Source organism: Eulemur rufifrons, chromosome 9, assembly GCF_041146395.1.
Source record: "Eulemur rufifrons isolate Redbay chromosome 9, OSU_ERuf_1, whole genome shotgun sequence".
Lineage (NCBI taxonomy): Eukaryota > Metazoa > Chordata > Mammalia > Primates > Lemuridae > Eulemur > Eulemur rufifrons.
This window is the reverse complement of record NC_090991.1, coordinates 14,536,227-14,560,974: the sequence shown is the minus strand read 5'-3', so window position 1 is coordinate 14,560,974 and position 24,748 is coordinate 14,536,227. Positions and strand designations below refer to the sequence as shown.

The 24,748-nt window shown below is 42.2% G+C and overlaps 1 protein-coding gene across 1 annotated transcript in view; it reads right to left on the bottom strand.

Annotated features, from left to right (window-relative positions):
- Positions 1 to 9,030: 9,030 nt before the first annotated feature.
- METTL16 (methyltransferase 16, RNA N6-adenosine) overlaps positions 9,031 to 24,748 on the bottom strand; it is a 67,336-nt gene continuing 51,618 nt past the window's right edge. The window contains exons 9-10 of the mRNA XM_069483481.1: positions 10,139 to 10,312; positions 9,031 to 10,020 (exon numbers count right to left, since the gene is read on the bottom strand). Coding sequence (XP_069339582.1) covers positions 9,397 to 10,020; positions 10,139 to 10,312 — 798 coding nt within the window. The 3' untranslated portion in view covers positions 9,031 to 9,396. The remainder of the gene's footprint in view (positions 10,021 to 10,138; positions 10,313 to 24,748) is intronic.

Below are 24,748 nucleotides of genomic sequence, written 5' to 3'. Positions count from 1 at the left end.
ACTGCCCAGAGTAGATGCCATCTACCCAGGGCTCAGCTCTACATGCACCATCAGCTCTCTTACCGAGGCGCCAGAGCCCACTGGGAGAGTCTATACTGGGTGGTGCTGGGGGGACATACTCTGTCCCTCAGCTTGCTCTAGTCTCTGTCTCCATCAGGGACACCTCAGAGGGAAGTGCTTACCGGCTATCTCCCTGAAGAGTTACTCTGATAACTCTGAATCATCTGTTAAACAGTTAGGTCCTTAAAGTTCATACCATAGACCAACATAAATTAAGTGCAAAAACATAAAAAACAAAACCAAAACAGCGGCCGGGTGTGGTGGCTCATGCCTGTAATCCTAGCAGTCTGGGAGGCTGAGGAGGGAGGATCACTCGAGGTCAGGAGTTCGAGACCAGCCTGAGCAAGATCGAGACCCCATCTCTACTAAAAAATAGAAAGAAATTAACCGGACAACTAAAAATACATACAAAAAGTTAGCCGGGCATGGTGGCACATGCCTGTAGTCCCAGCTACTCAGGAAGCTGAGGCAGGAGGATTGCTTGAGCCCAGGAGTTTGAGGTTGCTGTGAGCTAAGCTGATGCCACTGCACTCTAGCCGGGGCAACAGAGTGAGACTCTGTCTCAAAAAAACAAACAAACAAACAAAAAAAACCCCAAAATAGCCATAATAAAATACAGGTAAACATTTTTACGCCCTAGAAGTGGTGAAGTTTTCTACCCAGAAAGGCAAACAAAGAAATATAAAGGCACAGTGGGATAGATTTGATTACCTCAAAAAGCTCCTAACTGTAAAAATAAAATTATTTAAAAAAAGCAAAAGGAAAATGACAAAATGGAGGGAAGTCTTAACAAGATATGCCCTTGCAATTCAGTAAGAAAAAGAACACTTGGATAGAAAAAGGAACAGAAATGTAAAGTTTATAAAACAATAAATATATGAAAATGTTTGATCTTGCCTACCATAATAAAATCCAAACACTGAAATAATTTCTTGCCTACCAATTGTCAAGAATTTTTCTGCTAGCAAAGGCGCGGCAAAAACAGGCATTCATGGAAATGGGAAGTAGCACAAGTTCTGCAGTGAGCAAACTGGCAGTATATTGGAAGGGCCTTTAAAAGTCATTATCTTCTGCCTCAGTACTTCTTATACAAATTTATCCTACAATGAGAAAAATGCATAAAGATTTTTATACGAAAATTTCACCAAAGCATTATTTACAATAGTGAAAACCAGAAAATCTAAATTTCCAACTAGGAACAATTGGCTTAGTGAAGGAATGCTCAAACGAGATTACAGCTCCTGAGGAAAACAGGGTTGTTAGCGCACCAAAGTATTCACAGTGGTTGTCTTCGGGCAGTGTGATTACTGGTCATTTTATTTTCACAAGTTTTCTGAACCATATATTAGTTTTATAATCAGAAAAAAGTCATCACAATGTATTGCTAAATGAAAACGATTATACAACAGTACTGTACAATGATTCCACATTTGCTGTGTAAAAAATATATATGCATATAAAAATACTAAGACAACAAAATATAAAATAATTTCATTTGAGTAGTGGAACTGTAGTTTTATTCATTATCTAATTTTTTTTTATAATGAAAAGTATTGCTTTTGTAAAATGAAACTGTCACACAGGGAAAAGGTTGGCCTGTGTTTTACCAGAAAGGACCTCCCATTCTTTGATCTCAGCTAACTCACCTGTGTATACGGGGCTACTTCCCGTCCTAGTTTTTCTTCTGAGAGCTCCTGGTTCAGCCCCCAAAGCAGGTTTCTTCATCTTGCTTCCCCCCCAGTATATCTAAATCTGCTTATTCTGCTGCTTTACTCTGAAGATCCCCAGAGACCATGAAGGCTACTCTTACAGTCCAGGGGGGCCATTAGGAACCACATTAAGGCAGTGGCACTAGGGGTGGACAGGTCGAGCTAGACTGGGGAGAGATTTCTAAGGCGGAATTGACGGGATTTAGTGGAAGACTTTAGTCCCGGGTGGGAAAGGAGAGGGAAGAGCAGAGACTTCTCATCTGGACAGCTGGGTGGGTGGTCATCAAGACATAGGAGAAGCAGGTACAGCCAGTCAGGTGAGTGTCACACAGCCAGGGTCCTGAGGGAGATGTCCGGTAGGCGCTTAGGTCAGTGGATGCTGGAAGTTCGGGAGAGGTCTGGATTTGGGCACGATGAACATACGGGTGAACAGCAGCTGAAGTCGCTGGGGCGGACGTGGTCAGCCAGAGTGGGGGGAAGGGCAAGCAGGCCCATGGATAGAATCCTTGGGACTCTCCCTTTAAGAGGTGGGAAGAGCCTTGGAAAGGGAGGACAGGTAGCAACCAGGCCGGCAGCTAAAGTGAATGAGCAAAGTGGAGGCAGCAGATATACCCACAGTGCTATCACCCCATGGGAGAAGAGGTCACAAAGTAATAGTTTATCGTGGTTTTCATAAAAGAATCAGTGGTCAGGATTCACAATTAAAAAAATTTTTCATAAATCTGGATTTCTGGCTTCCCTCAAAAAATCAGAAGATCCAACAACACTGGACATTGATGTTAGCATGGCAATAACCAGCAGGAGTTGAATAAAAGCTTGGGCATGAACTCTTTCCCTTCTTGCCTGGCCCCTCGTGAAGATGACGAGGAAATGTTTTTTCTTCGTGAATGAAAAAGTCCTTATCTGTACTGGTCCAGAGCTCACTGAAATACTGGCCAGGGTTTGGCCCGCAGAGCCCCCAAATGTGCCCACATGTGGCCCTGCAGGCAGGAATCCTGGGACAAACGTGTCTGAAATAAGGATCCTCCATTGGAGCAGACTGGGACTCCCCCTTTCCCAGCAAGAGATATAAAGTCGTCAAGTGGCAAGTTTACGGGAGCAGGTCCCTGCCTCACCCGCTGTCCCGGGAAGGGGTCCCGCTCTGCAGGGCTGTCTGGAGAGCTGCCTCTTTTTGGACAGCAGCAGCACAAGCTGCTGTTTCCCCGGGGGCTGCCTGGATGCTGGAACCAGCCAAGTCCCCCAGCTGGGAATTTCTTGGCTCTGGTTTCTAGATTTCTGGGGCCACATTCCCTGAATGGGTCCCACCAGATGGCAGGGCGTCTTTGCTTTTCCCCAGATTACGCTAGTTCACGCACCCTACCTGGGAAGAAGACTGCTGCTTTTCTGCCGATCGCTACCTTCTCCAGCAAGCTCAAAAAGCACATGAGTTTTGGGTTGTTCTGTAAGTGAAATATTTGGAGCTGCCTTATTAAAAAAAGAATTAAACCTCTTTTCCATTATTATACAATTATGTATTGTCAAAGAGTCATTACCTAATTATCAGTTATTTCACATTGATTCTGGTCCAACATGTGCTTTCACTAACTACTTAATTATCTGCACTACTGCCAAATGCAAAACTCTGCAAAGATTTGGTAGCATGAATTAAGAACTAATTATAAGTAATTTCACTTACTGAATCTTACTCATTGATCATAGGCTGGAAAATATTACCTTAAAGTGCTAAATTGTGAAGCTGGGTAAGAGATGCTTTTTCTCTCTTCCTTGTGTCTCATAATTGCATCTCGTTCCCTCGAGGTGGGCCAGATGAGCCTGGAAGTACATTTCCATCCTAAGTGCAGCACTTGTCATAGAATTCTGACTTTTGGCACAAGATCCCAGTCTCAGCTTCTTGGACCTGGGTTCATGCTCCATTTCTATGACTTAGATTTGTGCATGACCTTAGGGCAAGTCATGGGAGCTTTCTGAGCTTCCATGTCCTTCAGCCATCACACAGGGACACCACACCACCTTACAGGGTTATCAAATGAGACAATCCATGTAGAAGGTGGACAACCTAGTATCGGTCCCCTGTTCCTCCCTCCTTAACATGGAAGTACGGGTTTTGTTTCTGGTCCAAACGTGGTACACTACACCTGCAGGTATATACCTGAGGCCTGGGCCTTTTCATTTGAGTCCACTTATAAGATTTTCTGATCAGAAGTCAAAAACTCACAGAAGAACCAGAAGAGATGAGCTAGTGGAGAAGCCTGCTCTTTGTTGCTGCCCTGTCCTGGGTGTTTCAGACCTTCTCTCACCTCAGTGCTGCCACGACTCTGTGAAGCAAGAATCCCTCATCTCTTACATGAGGAAGCCAAGGCCCAGGACAAGTGACTTACCCATACGAGGAATGGAACTGCAGCGTGAACCCGGGTCTGATGAACTGCAAAGTCTGTGCTTTCCTTTCGCTGCCCGAGGGTGGCTGGAAACGTATCCTGGATTTATACAGCCTTTGCCCTCTTCAGAGCATCATACACAAGCCAATTCTGCCACAACTAACCGCTCTGTCTGCTCCACCCCTTCTTTGCTCCGTTCCCTGCTCATAACAAGCACCCATGATCCTCTACTTCCCTGAAAGCCCGGAGTCCCTGATGTTTCTGCTTGGATTGAGACAGGCGGGTAAGCTGCACCTCAGAGGGCATTCGGAGGTGCCAGGGCTTCACTCCGTCACAACATAGTTCCCGGGAGTAAAAAGCACAGCCTCCAACAGGCAGCATTAGCTGTTCCAAAACGGAGCATTAGCTGTTCCAACCAGCAATTAAAAAAATCAACCGCTGTTTTAGTCATTTGGGTGAGTCACAGCAGAGGATCTGAATGTCTTCACAGAGCAGAGCAGGAACTCTGCGGTACGTGTGTGACGCCCCACCGTTAGTGGCGTGAGCCCTGTGCAGGGCTCTCTGACACTGAGCTGGCAGTGCACCGAGAGGCGTATGCTTGGGATTATTAGAAAGGTTCAGGGCCGTCAATGCCCTGCTCCACGAGGCACAAGCCAATTCATTCAATTAAGCCTCTTCTGGGTTTTACTGGGGTTAATGCCCATTCAACAAACCAAATCTGAGCACCAACTTCCTGACAAACAATGCGGTCACGTCCCTTTCCTCAGGGCACCCCCTGGATGGCTGTAAAACTGCTGCACCTTTGACTTTCCTTCTTCCAGAGGGCTCCTGACTTAGTTTTCCAAACTGGACCTTCTTCCTCCTGATATGCAGAACTGCTGGGCGGCCACCCACAACATCAGATCCTGTGCCAGCCACACAGACCCCAGGGGCCGCAATACACATCTTCTACACAGAAACACCTCTTGTGAGAAACAAGGCCTAGATAACCTATGTAACATACACCACACAGAACCCTCACCGACTGCGGACTTAAACAACACATCACATGCATGTTAGCCAGCCAGCCAGATAAACCCAAACAAGGATCGACAGAAGAACATTGAAGACAGTTTCTCTCTTGAGATCTCTCTATGTTACAAAAGGCTGTGGAACAAAAGCCTTTTGAAAAGTTACTGTTTTAAGACAACTAAACATTCCCCCACCACTATCCCCATTAACCAGATACCAATAAAAAGTTGATCCAAAGGACTGGCCCAGCCTAGATATATTCTAGAGTAGAATGGCAGATGGAAAGAAAAGAAAAAATAGTCAATTGGGACCACGAAAAACCGTAAGGGTGGAAAACTCTCGAGGTGTTCACGGTGTGGGAGAAAGATTTTCTCATGCAGAAATTAGGATATATATATATATATATATATATATATATATATATAAGTAAAAAGCTTATTTCATCTTCTTAGAAGCGAGAGAGAGAGAGAAGAGAGAGAGAAAGATGGCATGGCATCCCAAAGATAGAGAAGCCAGGTGTCAGCACTGAGGCCAAGTGGCTTGCTGATTTTATGGGGACAAAGAGAAAGAAAATAAAAGGCTTTTGAGAAGTTACTGTTTTAAGTTAACTAAACATTCCCCCTCCAGTATCCTCATTAACTGGAATACCAACAAAAAGTTGATCCAAAGGACTGGCCCAGCCTAGATATATTCTAGAGTAGAAGGGCAGATGGAAAGAAAAGAAAAAAATAGTCAACTGGGACCATAAAAAACATCAAAAGGTTGAAAGGGATTATGCCAGATAAGACCGTGGGTAGTGTTTTCTTTTTACTTTTATTTTTCAAATTTTGTTTATGTGAAAATGTACTTGTTTACACAAAAATACAAATCTGGGTAGCAATTGGCTATTTCAAGAAAGTACTACAGACACAATTTTATCCATTCCCACAGTGGTTAAGGCACTTGATAAAAGGGCCGAAGATGCCCCCGTGTGGCCACAAAGGGAAATGCTGTGGTTTAAGGAAGGTGGAGGGGCTGCCGCAGCCAGTCAAGAATTCACCAACTCTCTTCTTTTAAAAGGCCTCAGATTTTCCAGAGGCTCTGCATCTTTTCCACACCTTGCAGTTTTAGTATTCCTATCAGAACAAGAAGTTCAAGTGCTCACATGATAAGCTTTGATTTCCATCAAGAGAAGAGACGTTTTATGTTTTTAAAAATATATACTAATCTACATGAAGCCTTGAGATTAGCTGAAATGCTGCCACAGAGCTGTCAACCCTGCTAGGACATGCAGCAAAGTTCTGGTGTGGGAACGGTCGGGCAAGGATGTGGGGGGAAGGAACCAAACTGATGGAGGCAAAGCAGATTCCAAGGAACAAAAGCAGCTTTAGTTCACCTCAAAAAACAAGCTTCGCTTCTGTTCCCACTTTAGTTATCAAGAGATCAGAACTCAATTCTAGGGGCCAGAATAGAATTTAAGATAATACCACAAGGATTTAATTTCATGCCAATCCACCAACATGAACTTGACCTCTAGACATTTCAGGAGAGTATCACTCAACATTATGACACGTGGGTCAATAAACCTATTTTTTTAAAGAAAAAGATCCTTTCCGCGTATACTGGAGATACATGCTATCACACATCACACTATGATAAAACATATGCATGACCAAAACAATTTGTAGATGTTCTTTTAAAATGTTTTCAGTGTTCTCTCATTAGATAGTCTAAGAAATAAACTATTCTTCCCAGAAAAGGAAATGAAGACATCCAAATGCAAGAAAGGCACTCATAGCTCTAGTACTTCCAAGACTGTGGAAGTCTCCCTTGTCACATAATTTTTAAATTCTAAGATTATTAGCTATAAAACTTCCTCCATGACACCAAGCCTTAAACGTAGGCACCAAAATACATACAGACACAGACACACTTTTTGTGCCTCCAGTTACAGAATATTCTCTGGGAATCGCTAAGAACTAGACTTAAAGGCCAATACTGTGCCAGAAAGACATATCGAAAAGGCAAGAAGTGTAAATAAATATACTACTATTATAACATGGAAAAATACTTGCAAGACATTAAATGAAACAAAGCATAATATAAAACTGAGTATACAGCATGAGTACAACCAAAGTTAAAACCACTCACTCGGACACCCCACCTGTAGAAAGACTGGACAGAAACACACGAATACTAATAGTGGCTGTGTGAGAGGTTCAAACTGGGAATGGTTTTGTTGTAAGTTTTTGACTTTCATTTTTCAAATCTTCTTTAATAAGCATGTGCTACTCTTTCATAATAAAACAATCAATCAAACAATAAATTCTTATTGACTACTTATTGAATGAACAGTTGCCATTTAACTCAATTATCCTAAAACTATGTCAAGAAAATTAGGTTTGGGTCTGGCATATGACGCCAATGTGGTCAGAGGTAAGTTTCACTTGGTAACTCAGAGTGGTAAAAAAAAAAAAAAAAGAGGCAAGTACACCAGGATGGTATGGGCTGGTACAGCAGAAAATTACTGGACCCAGGGAATCCAGGGCCCTGGATTGAATCTTGGCGCCGTGTGACCCTGGGTGTCGGTTTCCTCATCTTGTCAAATGAATGGTTGGACTAAAATATTGGTTCTTAATCCTTAGATTACTGACCTATGTCATAGACCCTCTCTCTGGGGGCAGGGGGTGGGGGGGCCGGAATAACAAAATACATATGCTCACAGGCCTTTTAGAAATAATTCCAGGAAGCTCTAGATTACCTGGAGGTCCACTTACCAGGTTAGGAACACTGGCCAATATGCTCTCTTCTCTAGCTCCAGCTCCACTGCCAGAGGGAAGCACACTAGTTCCATTTCCTGTATCTCTGCTGAGGGCCTGATCTAGCTGCTGCCAAGATATGCCACGGTCATCAGCTTTCTGCTCCAACCAACCACCACCACCTCTCAAAAGGGTGGCCTAACGATCCAGCACCAGTCTTCTTTGCAGGATGACAAGAAGCTCTGGCACTATACTCAAAAGATTTTGGTCTAAATAGAACCCTAGGCTGGTGATGTAAAATCAAGCAAGTCAAGCACAGCAGAGGGTTACTGAGAGATCAAAAAAAGAGACTCCTTTTCCAGAGGTCTTTCTGCTGAACCCTGGCATTCCGATTAGCAGCATGTTTTAAGGACATGGATGGTGACCCAGGCCTCAGAATTCCCAGTGTGAGTAGGCAAGCACAGAGAGGATTACAAGTGAAGCCACAAAACGCAGAATTTGATCAGTAACAAATTATCTGCCAATAGGTAAGACTTTCGTAAGCTTCCTACTGTACATACTCTCTTGCTCCATTTCTCATTTCTATCATCAATCACTTACCCACTCAGAGCCAAGAAAGTATTTTCCCTAACTCCACGATTCAAACAAGATTGACAGTTTTCAATTTTGAATATTCTTATATTAAAAACAAAACAAGTTTCACTTCAAATGTCAAAACAAAAATCATACAGCAGTGAAATTGCTATAAAACGGTGCTCCTGACAGGCTGGGGGTGGGGGTATGGGTGCGTTCTGCTGTGTCTCAGTCACACCTAGGAGTTTTGCTTACCTCATTCTGCTTCTGAAATAAATAACACCAAAACACCCTGAGTCAGGAATGTGCCATTCCCCAGATCTGCCCTTCTTTCTGGCATTACTAAGCTTTCCTCCCCGACTCTCCCACTGGGCCAGTTCCTTTCTCAGGACTGACACAGGGTCAAGCAATCATATGCACCCAGAGCCAGAGTCAGTCTTGAAGGGTGACCTAGAGGAGAGAATCAGGGCCTATGTGCCCTAATTGTAGGCCAAGAGAGCCACCCCTCCTCAAGAAGCACCCTTGGGTGACAGAGAACAGGATGCTCTGGGCAGTGCTGCCCAGGCCAGACTCCACAAACAATCCTTTTGACCTCAGACAACCAGTCCAAAGCTGAGGGGACCAGCTTAAGTCGGCTTTAAATCCCTCATGAGTTTACTGATGGCTTTTTGCTGTTACTGATAGAATTCTTCCTCCTGAACTACCATGCTACAACTCTCTGTAACCTTAAAAAACAGCTGGGCGGGGTGGGAGGCGGGGGGCAGTTTAAAAATGAATTAATTGGTTTCTGGTTTTGCGGATTTTTTTTGTTTTTTTTTAAACTCCACATAATGCTTCTAATGGGCCAGTGGTGGAACTCCTCTTGTCACCCTACAGGACACTCCAAAGCAAGCTGCTTTATACTATGTCAGCTGTGCAAAGAGTTTGGAGTTAACTAGCCACAAGCCTGAAAATTTGGTTACGTATATAGGTACAAAGCTGGTTCATCAAATCCCTGTTCTGGCCCTCGACCCAATGCATTTCAACTAAGGCATCGTCCACCTCCTTCTTAACGTTTATCAAACACTTAAACAGGTAATGTCCAGCCATTCCTTGGAGATGTTTGCCCTTTTCAGCCACCGGGTTGCTAAACTGCTCAGAAGCCTCTTGGTCCTGGGCTCCATTGCTGGAGCCTTTACAACTTTCCAAAACCTCCATCCCTCCCTTTTCCTCACTCCTTTCATCCTCCATGGGTTCTGGGTTTTCCTCCTGGGCAAGTGCCTCCTGGCTTGGGCAATGGCCCTCAACGGCGGCAGGTTCGCCTTCCCGCAGAGCAGGCCCATACGGGGCACTCTCCCGGGGATCCTTGGCCAATTCTTGGCTATTGCCGGACTCTTTGGGGGTGGATTTTTTCTCTTCCAAGGCTTGAATGACGTCCTCAGGAGCTCTAGGAACTTCTCTCAATTGTCTCACTCGCTCTCTTTTCTTTCTCCTTAAATGAATCCAAGAGTTTTCTATGGCTGTTAGGAACAGGCTAACTTCCTCTTTTCCACAGGGCACTCGTTTATGCTGGACCTGTTTGGAGGAAAACCAGAATTTTATAGGAAATCACTTTTCCCTTCTCTTCAAATTCCCTTTAAAAAGAAAAAAGAAAGATTATTATGAGTACTTTGTCAACGTGATTACCAGATACCTTCAGATCGGTGAGAATTTTTTCAATCCATGTGGTGACAACCACTATGCCTTCCACTGTCTCAGAGCCCAAAGAAGATGCTTTGAGGGATAATTCTTTCATCACAGATGCCAACACTACAAACGTAATGGGTTTCCTTGGCTTCTCTAATTTTCTTCGCTTACTTGGTGGTGACTGAAAGAAAAACAAAGCGTGGAGAAGAGAAGAAAATTATCCAAATAATTAAATCCCATGGATCATAATGGACTCAGCTAGAGAAACTTCCATGACTTCTGCTACCAATCATAGACCAAAAAAGAAAAAAATGCGAAGGCCTTTGCATGTGTTATTCCCAATACTTAAAACAACTCTGCAAAACAGTTTTATCATCTCCCCATTTTACAAAAGAGAAAACAAAAATACAGAAAGACTGGCTATGTCATGACAGCTCAAGGTCACACAACTAGTAACTGAAGTTAGGATTTGAACCCCAAACCCAGGTTCTTTCCAACCATACCAAGCTGCCTCTCTTCTGGCTATCAGTATATAACTCCTCCAGTTGCTAAATATTCTTAATGTACCTTTTGTGTCTAAAGCAGGCCTGTATAATTCTTTATTTCATGGCAACTCAAGGACCCTGGGGACACTGTGCTCTTTTCTATGAAGAACTGCATGGCATAAAAATCACCAACTAGTACTTTGAATTTATACTTGCTGAGACTTGAAATAAAGCAGCCGGTGAACCACAGCTTATGAGATCACATGCAAGGAATGACCAGAGCCACTAAGGTCACATGGGCAGAAAAGGAGGACGCTAAATCTTGGCTGATGTTAGGGCAAAGCCAATGGCTACCTAAGCACCGCCCATCAGCTGGGGATGGGGACACCAGTACCAACCAGCACGCTGGATTTGAAAGCTGTTTCCATGAGAATCAAGACTGTCATCTTCCTTTCTATCTCAAGCTGAAGGTGAATTACACCCTACCCACTAGAGGGACTCAAGTTCCATTTTAAAAACCAAACGACACCACTATATTTAAAACTTACTTCTTTAAAGCAAAAACTTTCTAAATAGTATTTTTTTTTTAAATGACTCTTGGCTAAGACCATATATACTATGCACACTGTTTTAAGTGACAGATTTATACTTGCTGACAAAGTTTATCAAAACTTTAAAAAAGTAAGACAATTCTAAAGTCAGGGGCAAAGTGAGAAGGTAAGTATAGTAAGGAAAAAGGCTCAAAAAGAGAAAACACCCATTCAGGTTTGAAGATCTTTTTCTAGAAAAGGAATCCGATAACTGTGCTACTGATAATTCCAGTTCTACCTGGCAACACGGACAGAGCGCACGCACACACACGTAGAGAGCAAGTTGCAATTACTGGGTGAGGCCTTCCAAGGACTAACCAGCAGCCCCACACTGTGTACATACACAACAAAATTGCCAGTTTATTCTATGCTAGAAAACAAAGTTAATATCAGAAATGATATTTCTAAAACCAACAATCTATATTTTCTCTTCATACCAAAAACTAATAAAAACCAGAAATTAAAAAATGCTAGAAAACAAGCTTAGAAGAAAGAAAAGGACCAAAAACAAAGGGAGGGTATGTGTATGGGGGTGTGTGTGCGCGCGTGTGTGTGTCTCTGTGTAAGAACCTGCTCTTGAGAAATGAATAGTGGACTCTAAGACCTGTCTGAACCTGAACTTACTCAATTATGTTTCAGACAAGATGAGACAAATTCATATTGACATTGGGCCGTAGTACTGTTATTACTCAATCACCCAGCATAAGAAACATAATTTCCACAGTCTACTGAGAGTCTTTTTAAAACAAGATGACTAAGTTGGAAAGGAAGAAATGGTGGTGTGGGGGAGCATGATGGGGGTCAAAAATCAGACCTCCCATTCTCCCTCCCAACACCGAAGGCCATTGCCGTGGAGAGCTCACTGGAATGAGACACCAACTGGCACACCAAAGGTCACCTGCAAGCATGGCTGAAAGGTGAGCGCTTCCTCTCTCTTCTCACAGAGTAGCAATCATTTGTGCTCACTAATTCCAACCAGCAAAGTGGAGATATTGTTGTTTCTTATTTGTCACGCTAAACCTGACCTACAAAACTCTTCCTCCAAAATTAAGAATAGACTATTCGTCATTTCTAGACATTAATAGAGAAAACAGATCCTCACCAAACCTGACAAGAGCTCCATCAAGGATCTACTTTCAAAGTTCTGAGGGAGTCAGAAACAACACAATAGATGATGATTACCCTGCTATCTTGGGACCAAAATGAAAACTTTCCCATCTCAGCTATGGCTCCTCCACCTTGCACCTTGTCTCCAGTTTTTCACAGACGATGGTCAATCAAATGAATTGCTTTAATATGCACACACACATACACAACAATCTCAGGATTGCTTTGAATTTAGTTTACTTTACTATAGAAATCAGTCACTCAAGAGACAGATAATTTATACTCCAGAAATTCTCAAGCAAGATTTTTAAGTGATTAAAGATTAACTTAAGTATGGCTTACAGCAATTGTTCCAGTCTCCCTCTTGTTTATAAATAAAAATTCCCAGTGGGCAGGGCTGCAGTAAAATACAAGATCAGGTCTTAAGAAATTAATAGTTAAATTCAACTTCACAGGCCCCTAGTATTAGGTAATTTTACAACCTGCCACAAACACTAGTAAATAGAAACTGTGTTCCCCCCAACTGAAATGATCTTATTTTGCTAATCACAAACCACAAATATTTTAAATGGAGAGTCCTATGCTGAAACTGTCATAATCTAGTTTAGCAGGCAAGGTATACATAAATAATCCAACATTTTAAGTCTACCAAAAAAAAAAAAAAAAAAAAAAAAACTCAATCATTTACAATGGCTAAACCAGTTTAATGTAAAGAACTATAAAGTGAATTTATAACCGATTTCAGATTAGAAGATGCATTACTGAAATTACAAATTACAGTGTGAAAGAAGCCTGATGAGAAGTTGCAGGGGATAAAGGTCTTACATCTTTTCAATTGCTAGTAAATTTAATGGATGATAATCAACAAAGGAGGAGCTTCAAGTGTTATTTTGTTGCATTATTTAAAACACATTAGATTGAAGCTGTAAATAGGCAAAAAAAGAAAAAAAAAACAGTTCTTAAATTTTAAAATCTGCTTTACCTAGCAGAGCTATCTAAAAACTTCTTAAATTCTCACTTTAATTTCTAAAGAAGATCTCAGTGGTGCAATCAATCAAGAAACTTTCAAATAAGGTGTAGCTTGACACAAATCAGTATAGCATCTGGTATCCTGCCAAAGCTCTGCTGTTAACTATCGCTAGGCGAAAACTCCCAATGAAGCCACAGACTGCATGAATTCATTAAGTTCTCCTTAGTATCTCCTGGAAGAGAACAAGAGGGCCATCTGCCTGAGATCTACAGGGCATGAAGCCACAGTCTCCTTGTTTTGGCAAAGCAGCTTCTAGAATGGCCATGAGGGGAAAAGGATGCTCTTGGCCACTGCACTAGGGTCTCCATTGCTCTGCCACCCTCTGAATGGCTACTGCTCCAGGTCCTCCAGAAGCCTATAGAATGCCTGTGAGTTGTTATTCAGCACAGGCCACCATTATTGGGAGAAACAGAGCCTAGGGGCCAACACTGACAAGACAGCCAGACTATTGCACCAAGGGTGCCTCATTCAAACATCTATCAGCTCTGCTGCCATGAAGTGGACTGAATATATTGTTGCCTAAGAGTGTAGCTTCCTTAATAACAGTCCAGTTGGACATTCTTTTATTTATTTACTTTTTTTAGATGGGGTCTTGCTATGTGGTCCAGGCTGTCCTTGAACTCCCGGGCTCAAGCGATCCTCCCACCTCAGCCTCCCAAGTAGCTGGGAATACAGGCATGTGCCACTGCATGCATGAGATTTTTGAACGGGAGATATAGATGGACAATTGATGAAGTTAAGTAAAAACCTGCAAATGGCTGGGCAAGGTGGCTCACGCCTGTGATCCCAGCACTTTGGAAGGCCAAGGAGGGAGGACTGCTTGAGGCCAGGAGTTCAAGACCACTCTGGACAACACAGCGAGACTTGTCTCTACAAAAAGTAATACAAAGAAAAAACTTTTTATTTTTTTAGAGATGAGGTCTCACTATATTGCCCACACTGGTCTCAACCTCTTGGGCTCAAGTGATCTTCCTGCCTAAACTCCCCGAGTACCTGGTATTAGAGGCATGGGCCTGGCTACTTATAATATATTTTATCTCTAAAAAGAAAATAATAAAATTAATAATTCCTAGCTCTGCTGAAAAGGCCTAGAAACAATGACTAACCCAGTAGCATCTCTAGCACCCAAATAAATACCTTTAAATACCACTTCCCAGTAAAATGAAACCAGAGCTCCTTGAAGAAATGGTTGGTTCTAGATCTGGGATAGGAAAAATATGAGCCTGGAACAACCTGTGATACTAGAAAGCAAGGAAGCTATCAAAGACTATAATGAATATTATTAAAAAAATTCAGAAGCCAATTTGAATAAATTCTTCATAACCAAAGATGGGACATAATCTGTACATCAATGAAGAAAGTAAGTGCAATGGATTGAAAAATGTCAATCAAGTTTAAATCCATGGATTCATAACATTCTCCAAACAAAAAACAAACCACCCTCTTTGATCACTTTTAGAAGCTGCTAGGGAACCACCAACTCATTATTTTTAAAACTGGAAAATAAAGCAAAAGAATCAAGCAATGAGTGTGGTGGCTCGCCCTTGCAATCCCAGCTACTCCAGAGGCTGGAAGGAAGGAAGGAAGCATCTATACTGCCTTTACTAGATAAACTGTACTCAAGGTAACCAAATAATCCATAAGGGGAAGTTTCCCTTTATAGAAGTACCTCAGCTAATAAATGAAGGAGGAACCACAGGCTTGGAACATCATTTTGCAAGTCTAAATGAATTAGCGGATCTAGTCAGGAGCAGTGGTATACACCTGTAGCTACTCAGGAGGCCGAGGCAGGGAGATTCTTTGAGCCCAGGAGTTCCAGTCCAGCTCGGGCAATATAGTAAGATCCCATCTCAAAAAAATAGATAAATTTTAAAAAAGGAAAAACAAATTAATGGATAGGCAATGATCCAATGACTGCTCACATCACAAAGACACACAATCTAACATTTATTCGCCTCCAGAGGGTAGAATATACCACACACCACCTAGAAGGTAGTTTTGTTCCCACTCCCCAAGGGCAAAAAAACAAAAATCAAAATGTAAGCTTCTAGATGTAACTACCAATTTATAGGAGAGACAGGGTCTCAGGAACATGCTAACACCATGGAGATGCACTCAGAGAAGTCCAGATGTAAAAAAAAACTCTATAGGGCAAATATCTCCGTGTTTTCAAGATATAAAGTGCAAGGGAGGGAAGGAGAAAGGGAAAAGGAGAGGAGGGGGAACACTACAGAGTAAAAACAATTTAAAGGACACGCCAACCAACTACAATGTATAAAATACATTAAGATGCCAGTTTGATAAAACATTTGAAACAAAAATTTGATCAATTAGATAGCTGACATGAAAAAATTACTGTTAATTATTTTATGTGTGATTACTGCATTGTGGCTATGATTTTTATTTTAAAAAAAGAATACATACCTTTTAGAGATCAATATGAAAATCATCATGGATAAAATAATACACTGTCTGAGATTTGCTTCAGAATAATCAGGGCGAGGGAGGGGAGTACATGACAGTACAGAAGAAACACGAATCACCATGAGTTTTCAATAACTGAACCGGGTAATATGTAAATGGGAGTTCACTGTATTCTATCATTTTATAAATTTGAAATTATCTACAATAAAAAGTTTTCCTTAAAATTTCCTTGAGGCTGGATGTGGTAGCTCTTGCCTGCAATCCCAGCATTTTGGGAGGCTGAGGAGAGAGGACTGCTTGAGGCCAGGAGTTTGAGACCAGCCTGGGCAACATAGTGAGACACCTGTCTCTACAAAAAAAAAAAAATCTGTTTTTTAATTAGCCAGAAGCCAGGAGTGATGGTGCACACCTATGCTCCCAGCTACTTGGGAGGCTGAGGTGGGAGGATTGATTGAGCCCAGGAGTTTGAGGCTGCAGTGAGCTATGATGGTACCGCTGCATTCCAGCCTAGACAACACAGAGAGACCCTGTCTCAAAAGAACAAAAAAAAAATTAGCCAGACATGGTGGCATGTGCCTTTAGTCCTAGCTAAGTTGGGAGGATTGCTTGAGCTCAGGAGTTCGAGGTTACAGTGAGCTATAAACAGCCATGGCACTCCAGCCTAGGTGACAGAGCAAGACACTGTCTATTAAAAAAAAAAAAGAAAGAAAAAGAAAAAACAAAAACAAAACAAAACAAAAAAAGTCCCTTGAACATGAAAAACCAAACAATAAAGTTTCTAGAAAATAATATAGGAGAATATAATCATGACCTTGGAGGTAGAGAGGTATTTCTTAAAGAAGATATGAAAAGCATTAGTCATAAAGGAAAAGACCGGTATATGGGGCTAAATTAAAATTACAAACTTTTTGTTCATCAAAAGGTATTGCTGGGAGAAAATATAATCAACATATATAAGGGGGCTCATAGCCAGAAAATACTTTAAATGCCCATAAATCAATTTAAAAAAATCCAGTAGTAAAATAGGCAAGAAACTTAGACATCTGACAGAAAGGGAATATCTGAATAGTCAACAGATACCTAGAAAGATGTTGAGTTTCATTAGTTATTATGAAAATGCAAATTAAAAACACAGTGACACTACCGTTTGACCATGCAGTGTTGGTGAGAATGTAATGTACAGCGTATGCTGATACTACCACATGCTCCTGCATGTAAACTGGGACCACTCAGGAAAGCCAGTCTTTAGGAAATAAAGCTGAACCTATTCACAGCCCCTTAACCCAGCAGTTCTACCCCTAGGTTTATACACAACAGACAGGTATGTGTATTCATGCATATCAAAAGAATTATAAAAGAATGTTCACAGTAACATTATCTGTAATAGCACAAACTGGAAACAACTCAAATGTCTCTAAATAGTAGAAGGGGTAAATAAGTTGTAATATATTCACATGATGGGCACTATGCTGTAATCCTATTCTAATGAATGAACTCTCCTTCACAACCATATGAATGGATCCTATATACTTAATTTACATGAAAAAAGTCAAATACTAAAGACTGCAAACAGGCAAAACTAACCCATGGTGACAGAAGTTAGAATACTGAGAGAAGGGTTGGTAATGGGGAGTGAGCATGAGTAGGAATTTGGGTTCCTGGCAAATAAGTCCTTAAGATTTACATTTATAACAGATACATGCTTTTCTATTTGTATATTTCAATTTTTAAAAAAAATTTCTAAAAATATGCTCAAGTAGGGATTGGACTAAACAATTTCTAAAAATATATGTGAACAGAAACAGCATTAAGGCAATTAAAACTATTTAAAATTGATAAATCAATAAATAAAGATAAAAGCATATTTTTATCTAGAGCAGTGCTGTCCAACAGCACTTTCTGTGATGATGAAAATGTTCTCTGTGCTGTCCAATTTAGTAGCTTCTAGCAACATGTGGCTATTGAACATTTGAAATATAGCTAGTGAGACTGAGAAACTGAATTTTAACTTTTATTTCATTTTAAAGGGTCACATGTGGCTAGTGGCTACCCTCTTAGACAGCACAAATCAAGAGGCTGATTACCATGGAAAACAGAATCCACTAAACTGTGTTTTCTCTAGGGAGTGGGACAGGATGAGGAGGTTGAGATGGGGCCTAGGTGCTTTAATCATAAAATCTTCTGTACTATCAGATGTGTAACCTTCTGTATGTATTACTCAGAAATTTAAATTTTAAAAAAGAAGAAAACCCTGAAGTACACAATCAAAACTGTTAACAGTGGTTATCTTTGGATGATGGGGTTTTTCTTTTTTAAAAAAATTATCCCGGCCGGGCGAGGTGGCTCACGCCTGTAATCCTAGCACTCTGGGAGGCCGAGGCGGGTGGATCGCTCAAGGTCAGGAGTTCGAGACCAGCCTGAGCAAGAGTGAGACCCCCGTCTCTACTAAAAATAGAAAGAAATTATATGGACAACTAAAATATATATAGAAAAAATTAGCCGGGCATGGTGGCGCGTGCCTGTAGTCCCAGCTACTCGGGAGGCTGAGGCAGTAGGATCGCTTGAGCCCAGGAGTTTGAGGTTGCTGTGAGCTAGGCTGACGCCATGGCACTCACTCTAGCCCGGGCAACAAAGTGAGACTCTGTCTCAAAAAAAAAAAAAAAAGAAAAATTATCCCTATTTTGTAAAATATTTGCCATAAGGAAATACACCTGTTTAGCAAATATTTACTAAGTCCCAACTATCACAAACTATTCAAGAAACTGCAGAATACATGAATGAACACAAGGTTCCTGCCCTCAGGGAACTTCCAAATTAAGGGAAGAATCAAAATGTCTGTGGTTATAAACATATCAGTAAGGTTGACTTTTATTTTTATTTATTTATTTTTTTTAAGAGACAGGGTCTTTCCCTGTTGCCCAGGCTGGAGTGCAGTGGCATGATGCAGCTCACCAGGGCCTCAAACTCCTGGGCTCAAGCAATACACCTGGGCTCAGCCTCCTGAGTAGCTGGGACTATAGGTGCATGCCACCACACCTGGCTAATTTTTAAAAAAAATTTTTTTATAAAGACAGAGTTGGTATGTTGCGCAGGCTGGTCTTGAACTCTTGGCCTCAAGCAATCTTCCCACCAAAGTGCTGGGATTACAGGTGTCAGCCACTGCGCCTGAACCCAAGATTGACTTTTAAATAAACCAGTATATTCACACTCAAGGGAAGGCCATCTCCTTAAAGTAGTCACTTTGAAAGATTATTTATTATAATACTTTAAGAAGCCCTGTAATAGTTCTAAAGGCTTCTAGCTATTAAAAAAAAAAAAATCAAACCCACTTTCAAAGAACAAAGATATTTTATCTCACATAACATTTGGGCTGGGCACAGTGGCTCACACCTGTAATCCTAGCATTCTGGGAGGCTGAGGCAGGAGGATCGCTTGAGGTCAGGAGTTTGAAACCAGCCTGAGCAAGAGTGAGACCCTGTCTCTATTAAAAATAGAAAAATTAGCAGTGCATGGAGGTGCACTCTTATAGTCTCAGCTACTTGGGAGGCTGAGGCAGGAGGGTCACTTGAGCCCAGGAGTTTGCAGCTGCTGTGAGCCAGGCTGACGCTACGGCACTCTAGCCTAGGTGGCTGAGGCCATGGCATTCTAACGTGACAGAGTGAGACTCCATCTCAAAAAAAAGAAAAAAGTTTGAGAACATTTCAAATAAGCTATGTGTGCTCTGAAAGCAATTTTGACAAAATTTCCATGCTCCAAAGGAGAGTTCCTTTAGGAATTAAAAAAATTAGAAGCCAAAACCAAAATAAAATACCTACAAATCTATTATTGTATTTAATTCTGTATTTAATAATGTATTTAACACATTTTTTGGGAATAGAAAGGGTAAAACTAAATTTAAAAAATACAAATATTGAATTAACCTTTTTATGATGTATAGAAACCTTATTATTTGTCATATTCTATAGAAATAACAATAGAACCAAATGACAAATATAGGATATCTTCTCAATTTGACTCAATATTAAATTATTTTACATTTTAAAAAGTAAAAAGAAAGATATACTCTGGAATAGAATACAAAGTTCAAATGGATTTTAAAGAGAAAAAAGGTGGCTTCATGAGCACAGAGTGCTTCCTGGGAACGTCTTTCTTGCCACCTTGATGCCCTAGGAGTTTGTCAGTAACTGTTTTCTGCTAGAGCTGGTACTTTGGTGCAACTGTACCCCATCGTTGACTTCTTCATTTCCATTCATTCAACAATTATTATTTGGGGGCCTCTGTCCCAGATGCTACGCCAGGGTGATGCTACATAAAAGATACAATAATGGCGGTAGGGACAAAGCGCAGTGAACAGAAGAGGAGGATCATCAAGGCCAGCTTAGGGTCAGGGCAAGCTCCACAGGGGGTAGTATCTGAACCAAGACATGACGGATGAGGAATGTGATGGCCAGAGGAGGAAATCTCCAGGCAGAGGGATAGGAGCGGTAGCTCAACATTACTGGAGCATCAAATATAGGGCGGGGGGAAGAAATGGTGGGAAATGGTAACACAATATATCTTCCTGAGCACTTACTACATACCAGGTACTGTGTTAAGTACATTCAATCCTCAAAACAACCCTATGTGATAGGTATTATTATTACTCTCCATTTTACAATCGAAGAAAATGAAACTTAGAGAAGTTAAGTAACCTGTTCAACATAAAGCCAGAAAGGGGCCAGCTCACAAAAGGCCTTTCCTACATGCTGTGCAATGTATTCTGGTGTTGATACACTGTGCCACAGCCAAACAAAACGCCACCATAAAGTAGTTTACATGGAGTGCAGGTAACTGAAAGAGACAAATATAAGTCCAAAGGAAGGGAGAGACTTTTGTGGGCTGAATGGTTAAGAAAGCTTTATGCAGAAGCTGGAACCAGACTGGGCTGCAGTGTAGGGAAGGACCAGACAGAGAACGGGGTGTGAGCAAAGGCTGTACGAAGTCAGCTCTGACTCTGGCACCATGGCAAGTCTGCAGAGGGTAATACGGTAGGAGTCAGCACAGTCAGGAGAACAGGGAGGGAGGACTAGGATGGATGGGAAAGTCAGGGGTGGATCCGGGAGGCCCAAGGAGCCAAATGAAGAGCTCTACTTCATCTTGCTGGCAGTGGGTTGCCACTCAGGAGTTTTTGAGCAGAGTGGTGAACTTAGGATGAATCCAAGTGACTGGTAGAGGAGAGGCTGTTGGGATGGTCCACAGGCAAGATCATGAGGGCCTGGATGAGCAGGTTATTATGGACAGGCCAGAAAAGGGGCAGCACCTTGGGGAGCAGAGTGTAAGAGTGATGACAAGCACTCAGGCTGTGAAATGGGACTTATCTGAGTTCCAACCTGATTTTTCGGAGCCTTCAGTTTCCGTACTATTAAGTGGGGACAAAACTATCTACTTCACTTGCTTGCTCTAAGGCTGAAATAAAATGAGATGAGATGTGTGAAACATTCAAACAACAACAAAAATTATATCCAGTGCTATATCCAGTGCCTCAAATCTACTAAACTGACTGATGTCCTGCTCACGGTGTTGTTCTCAATACAAGTCCTATATCATTCCTTTAAACATTCAACAAATATTTATGAAGCACCAGCTACCACGAGTCACACATTGACAATGCCTCCTCTATAAAGTTGTCTCTGCCTGGCCCAGCCCAAGCCATTCCCTGTCTGAACTGCTGACCATCCTGCCCCACTAGTCATCTCAGCACTTATTCATACACGATTTTGCAGGTTTTTTCCCAAGCCTCTTCTATCATCTAACAGACACAATTAATTGTGTATCAATTGTTTCATGTGTGATTTTCTTTCCCGTAAAACTAATCATTGTAGGGGATAGAAAACAATGTCTTATTTGTTGTTATCACGAGGAAGATCACATTTCCTAAGAGAAGTAACTAAGAGGAGGGTCCTTAGCTTTGGTTTTGCTCAAGAACTCAGCTTCCTAATCATCACATCTGTTTTCTCACACAATGCACAACCTAGTATAGTGCTAGTTTTCAAACCATTTCCTAACCCTTTCAACAAATAAAATCAATACATAAAATTGATAAGAGCAGATCAGCTCTGGTTAAAATGAACATGAGGCCTGAAGTACCAACCTAATGTCTGCTGCCAACTGGCAACTCCTGGGGCACCTACACTGAACCCCTCAGCTATCTGGAACCAGCTTGAAAACCTAAGGAGGTTGGGCACGGTGGCTCATGCCTCTAATCCTAGCACTCTGAGAGGCTGAGGCAGGAGGATCGCTTAAGCTCAGGAGTTCAAGCCCAGCCTGAGCAAGAGTGAGATCCTGTCTCTACTAAAAATAGAAAAATTAGCAGTGCATGGAGGTGCACTCTTATAGTCTCAGCTACTTGGGAGGCTGAGGCAGGAGGGTCACTTGAGCCCAGGAGTTTGAGGTTGCTGTGAGCTAGGTTGACACCACTGCACTCTAGCCCAGGTGACAGAACAAGACTCTGTCAAAAAAAAAAAGAAAAAGAAAAGAAAAGAAAACCTATGGGGCAGGAAGTAGAGCACTGTCAGGAGACCCCTAGCTCCCCACCTCCACACACAGTTACCTAGTTAATTTGACCTCTCCCTCCACCAGCTCTCCAAAAAGCCCTCCAGTCATTATTCCCTAGACAGGAAAGTCCCAGGTTTAAAGCAAATGCCTAGAGAGCAAGGGGATACTTTTTGAAACCAGAGTCCCTGAGCAATGCTTATACCAAGAGTGCACAATGTACCGAAGCCACATTTTTTTTCCTTTTTATTTTAACAAATGTCAAACTTCCTCAAAGCAAACCAAAGCAAAGCTAAAATAACGCCTAGAGCAATTAGAGGAAAATTGGAACAAAGAGGCTTTCTAAGTGGCTTGGTAGAATTCTATAAAGAACAGTCCTCACAATACGCTTCCCTCTATTCATCGTCAGTCAGAAATGATGGTACAGAAATTCTATCAACACTAGGACCCGTCTTTTTGCTGCTAAAATAAATCCAGACAACAGCAATGGGCTTAGTGTAGGCACTTGAATCACCAGTGAATTAGAATTTTTCAGCATTCAGCACCAACAGAAACGAGTCAGTAGGCCTAAGATAAGTGAAAACAGAAGTTGCCATAGTAACTTGCACATTTACCCGAAAATGGCGGGAGTGGGGGTGGGGAAGTAGGTCAGTATTTCTGCTTAACTAGCTCTATTCCTTGTCTCAAACAGCATCCTCCTCCTGCCTCGGCGCCAAGAGGAGCAAGAGAGGGAAAGCCAGGTGATTTTTTCGGAAAAAGCAGGGGTGGGGAGGAGAATCAATAGGACGGCCAAATAAAAAACCTCATGAGCTTCCTGGGACTACCTCCAGGGAAAGCAGTTGCTGATCAAGGGCACCAGTACTAAGAAACTGTTGCTGGGTTACTACAAATCAGAAATTGCCACTGTTCCTGTAGCAGTTTAAGTACATCTAATGGAACACTTGGGAATGCATTATAAACGGCTTGGGTTGGGGGTAGTGGTGGGGAGGGAGCAATACTCTAGCAAGGGAGAAATCTGAGGCCCTTAGCAAGAGGCATTCTTTGATGGTTGAAAACTATGAACAGGACGGAAGGATGTTCTAAAAGAGGGAGGCAGGGTGGCTTCAGGGTTCCTTTCCAAAATAAGTTGATTTTTTAAACACAGAAACACAGTGCCCTTTGATACTTGGATCTGACATGGCTACTAATCCAAGAGGGCCAGGGTGATTCTACTCTCTGAGCTGGCGTGGGGAGCGCCAGGGCTCATTATCAGCTCTTCCACCTGCAGCGCCAACAAATGTGGGAAGCAGGTTAAGCAGAAAGCATTTGGAAGCAGGTGCTGTTCTACTTTCCTGCAGCTGTTAGAGTCTGTATGGGGATAACATAGGGCATTTACTAATGATTTTAACCACTTGGTGTGAAAGCCTGGTAACCAGAAGATGACGAAAAGAATAATTCTTCAGGGTGGCGGCGGCGGGGGTAGGGGTGGGGTCGTCAAAAAAGGAGCATCTTTTTAACCAGTAACTAATTCCTTTTTTTTTTTTTTTTTTTGAGACAGAGTGTCACTCTGTTGCCCAGACTAGAGTGCCATGGCGTCAGCCCAGCTCACAGCAACCTCAAACACCTGGGCTCAAGCGATCCTCCTGCCTTAGCCTTCCGAGTAGCTAGGACTACAGGCATGTGCCACCATGCCCGGCTAATTTTTCTATGTATGTTTTTAGCTATCCATATAATTTCTTTCTATTTTTTTAGTAGAGACGGGGGTCTCACTCTTGCTCAGGCTGGTCTCGAACTCCTGAGCTCAAATGATCCGCCCACCTCGGCCTCCCAGAGTGCTAGGATTACAGGTGTGAGCCACCGCGCCTGGCCTCAGTGACTAATTCAAACAGACCTCCAAACACCCTACTGCACTGTCCAGGAGTCTAGGCTTCCATGGGGAAGGCCGTTCAAACGGCACTGGGGAGCGTATTTTAGCCCAGCAGCACACCTAGCTGCAGAGTGGAGGAAGGACAGGCTCAGTCTCAAATTTGAGCTCAAGTTTTCAGAAACAAGGTAGATCTGTAAATTATCCCCTTGTGCCTCCATGCATCTCTATTCTTCTGCCCTACAAGAGCAGAGAGAGAGACTCAGAGACGCAGTAACATTCAGCATGACTTTAGAGACCAACAGGGGCCAAGACCTTGGGAGAGAAGCACCCAGAACAAGCCTGCTATCTGGACTGAGAAGAGAGAAATGGAGCCACAGGTACGAGGCCGCCATAAACACTATGGCAAGAAGGAACACGTGCTGAGCAGTGTGTTCAGAAACTGAAGGTAGGAGGCTCCAGGCAACAGGAAGTCAATCACTCTTGGGAGGGAACTGTGAGAACAAACAGATGCCATTCTGTCACCACCTCTCAGCACAGCCCAGAAAATCATCCAGTTTGGCCAGCTCAGAGGCATTTTTCCTTTACATACAGCAGCACAGAGCAC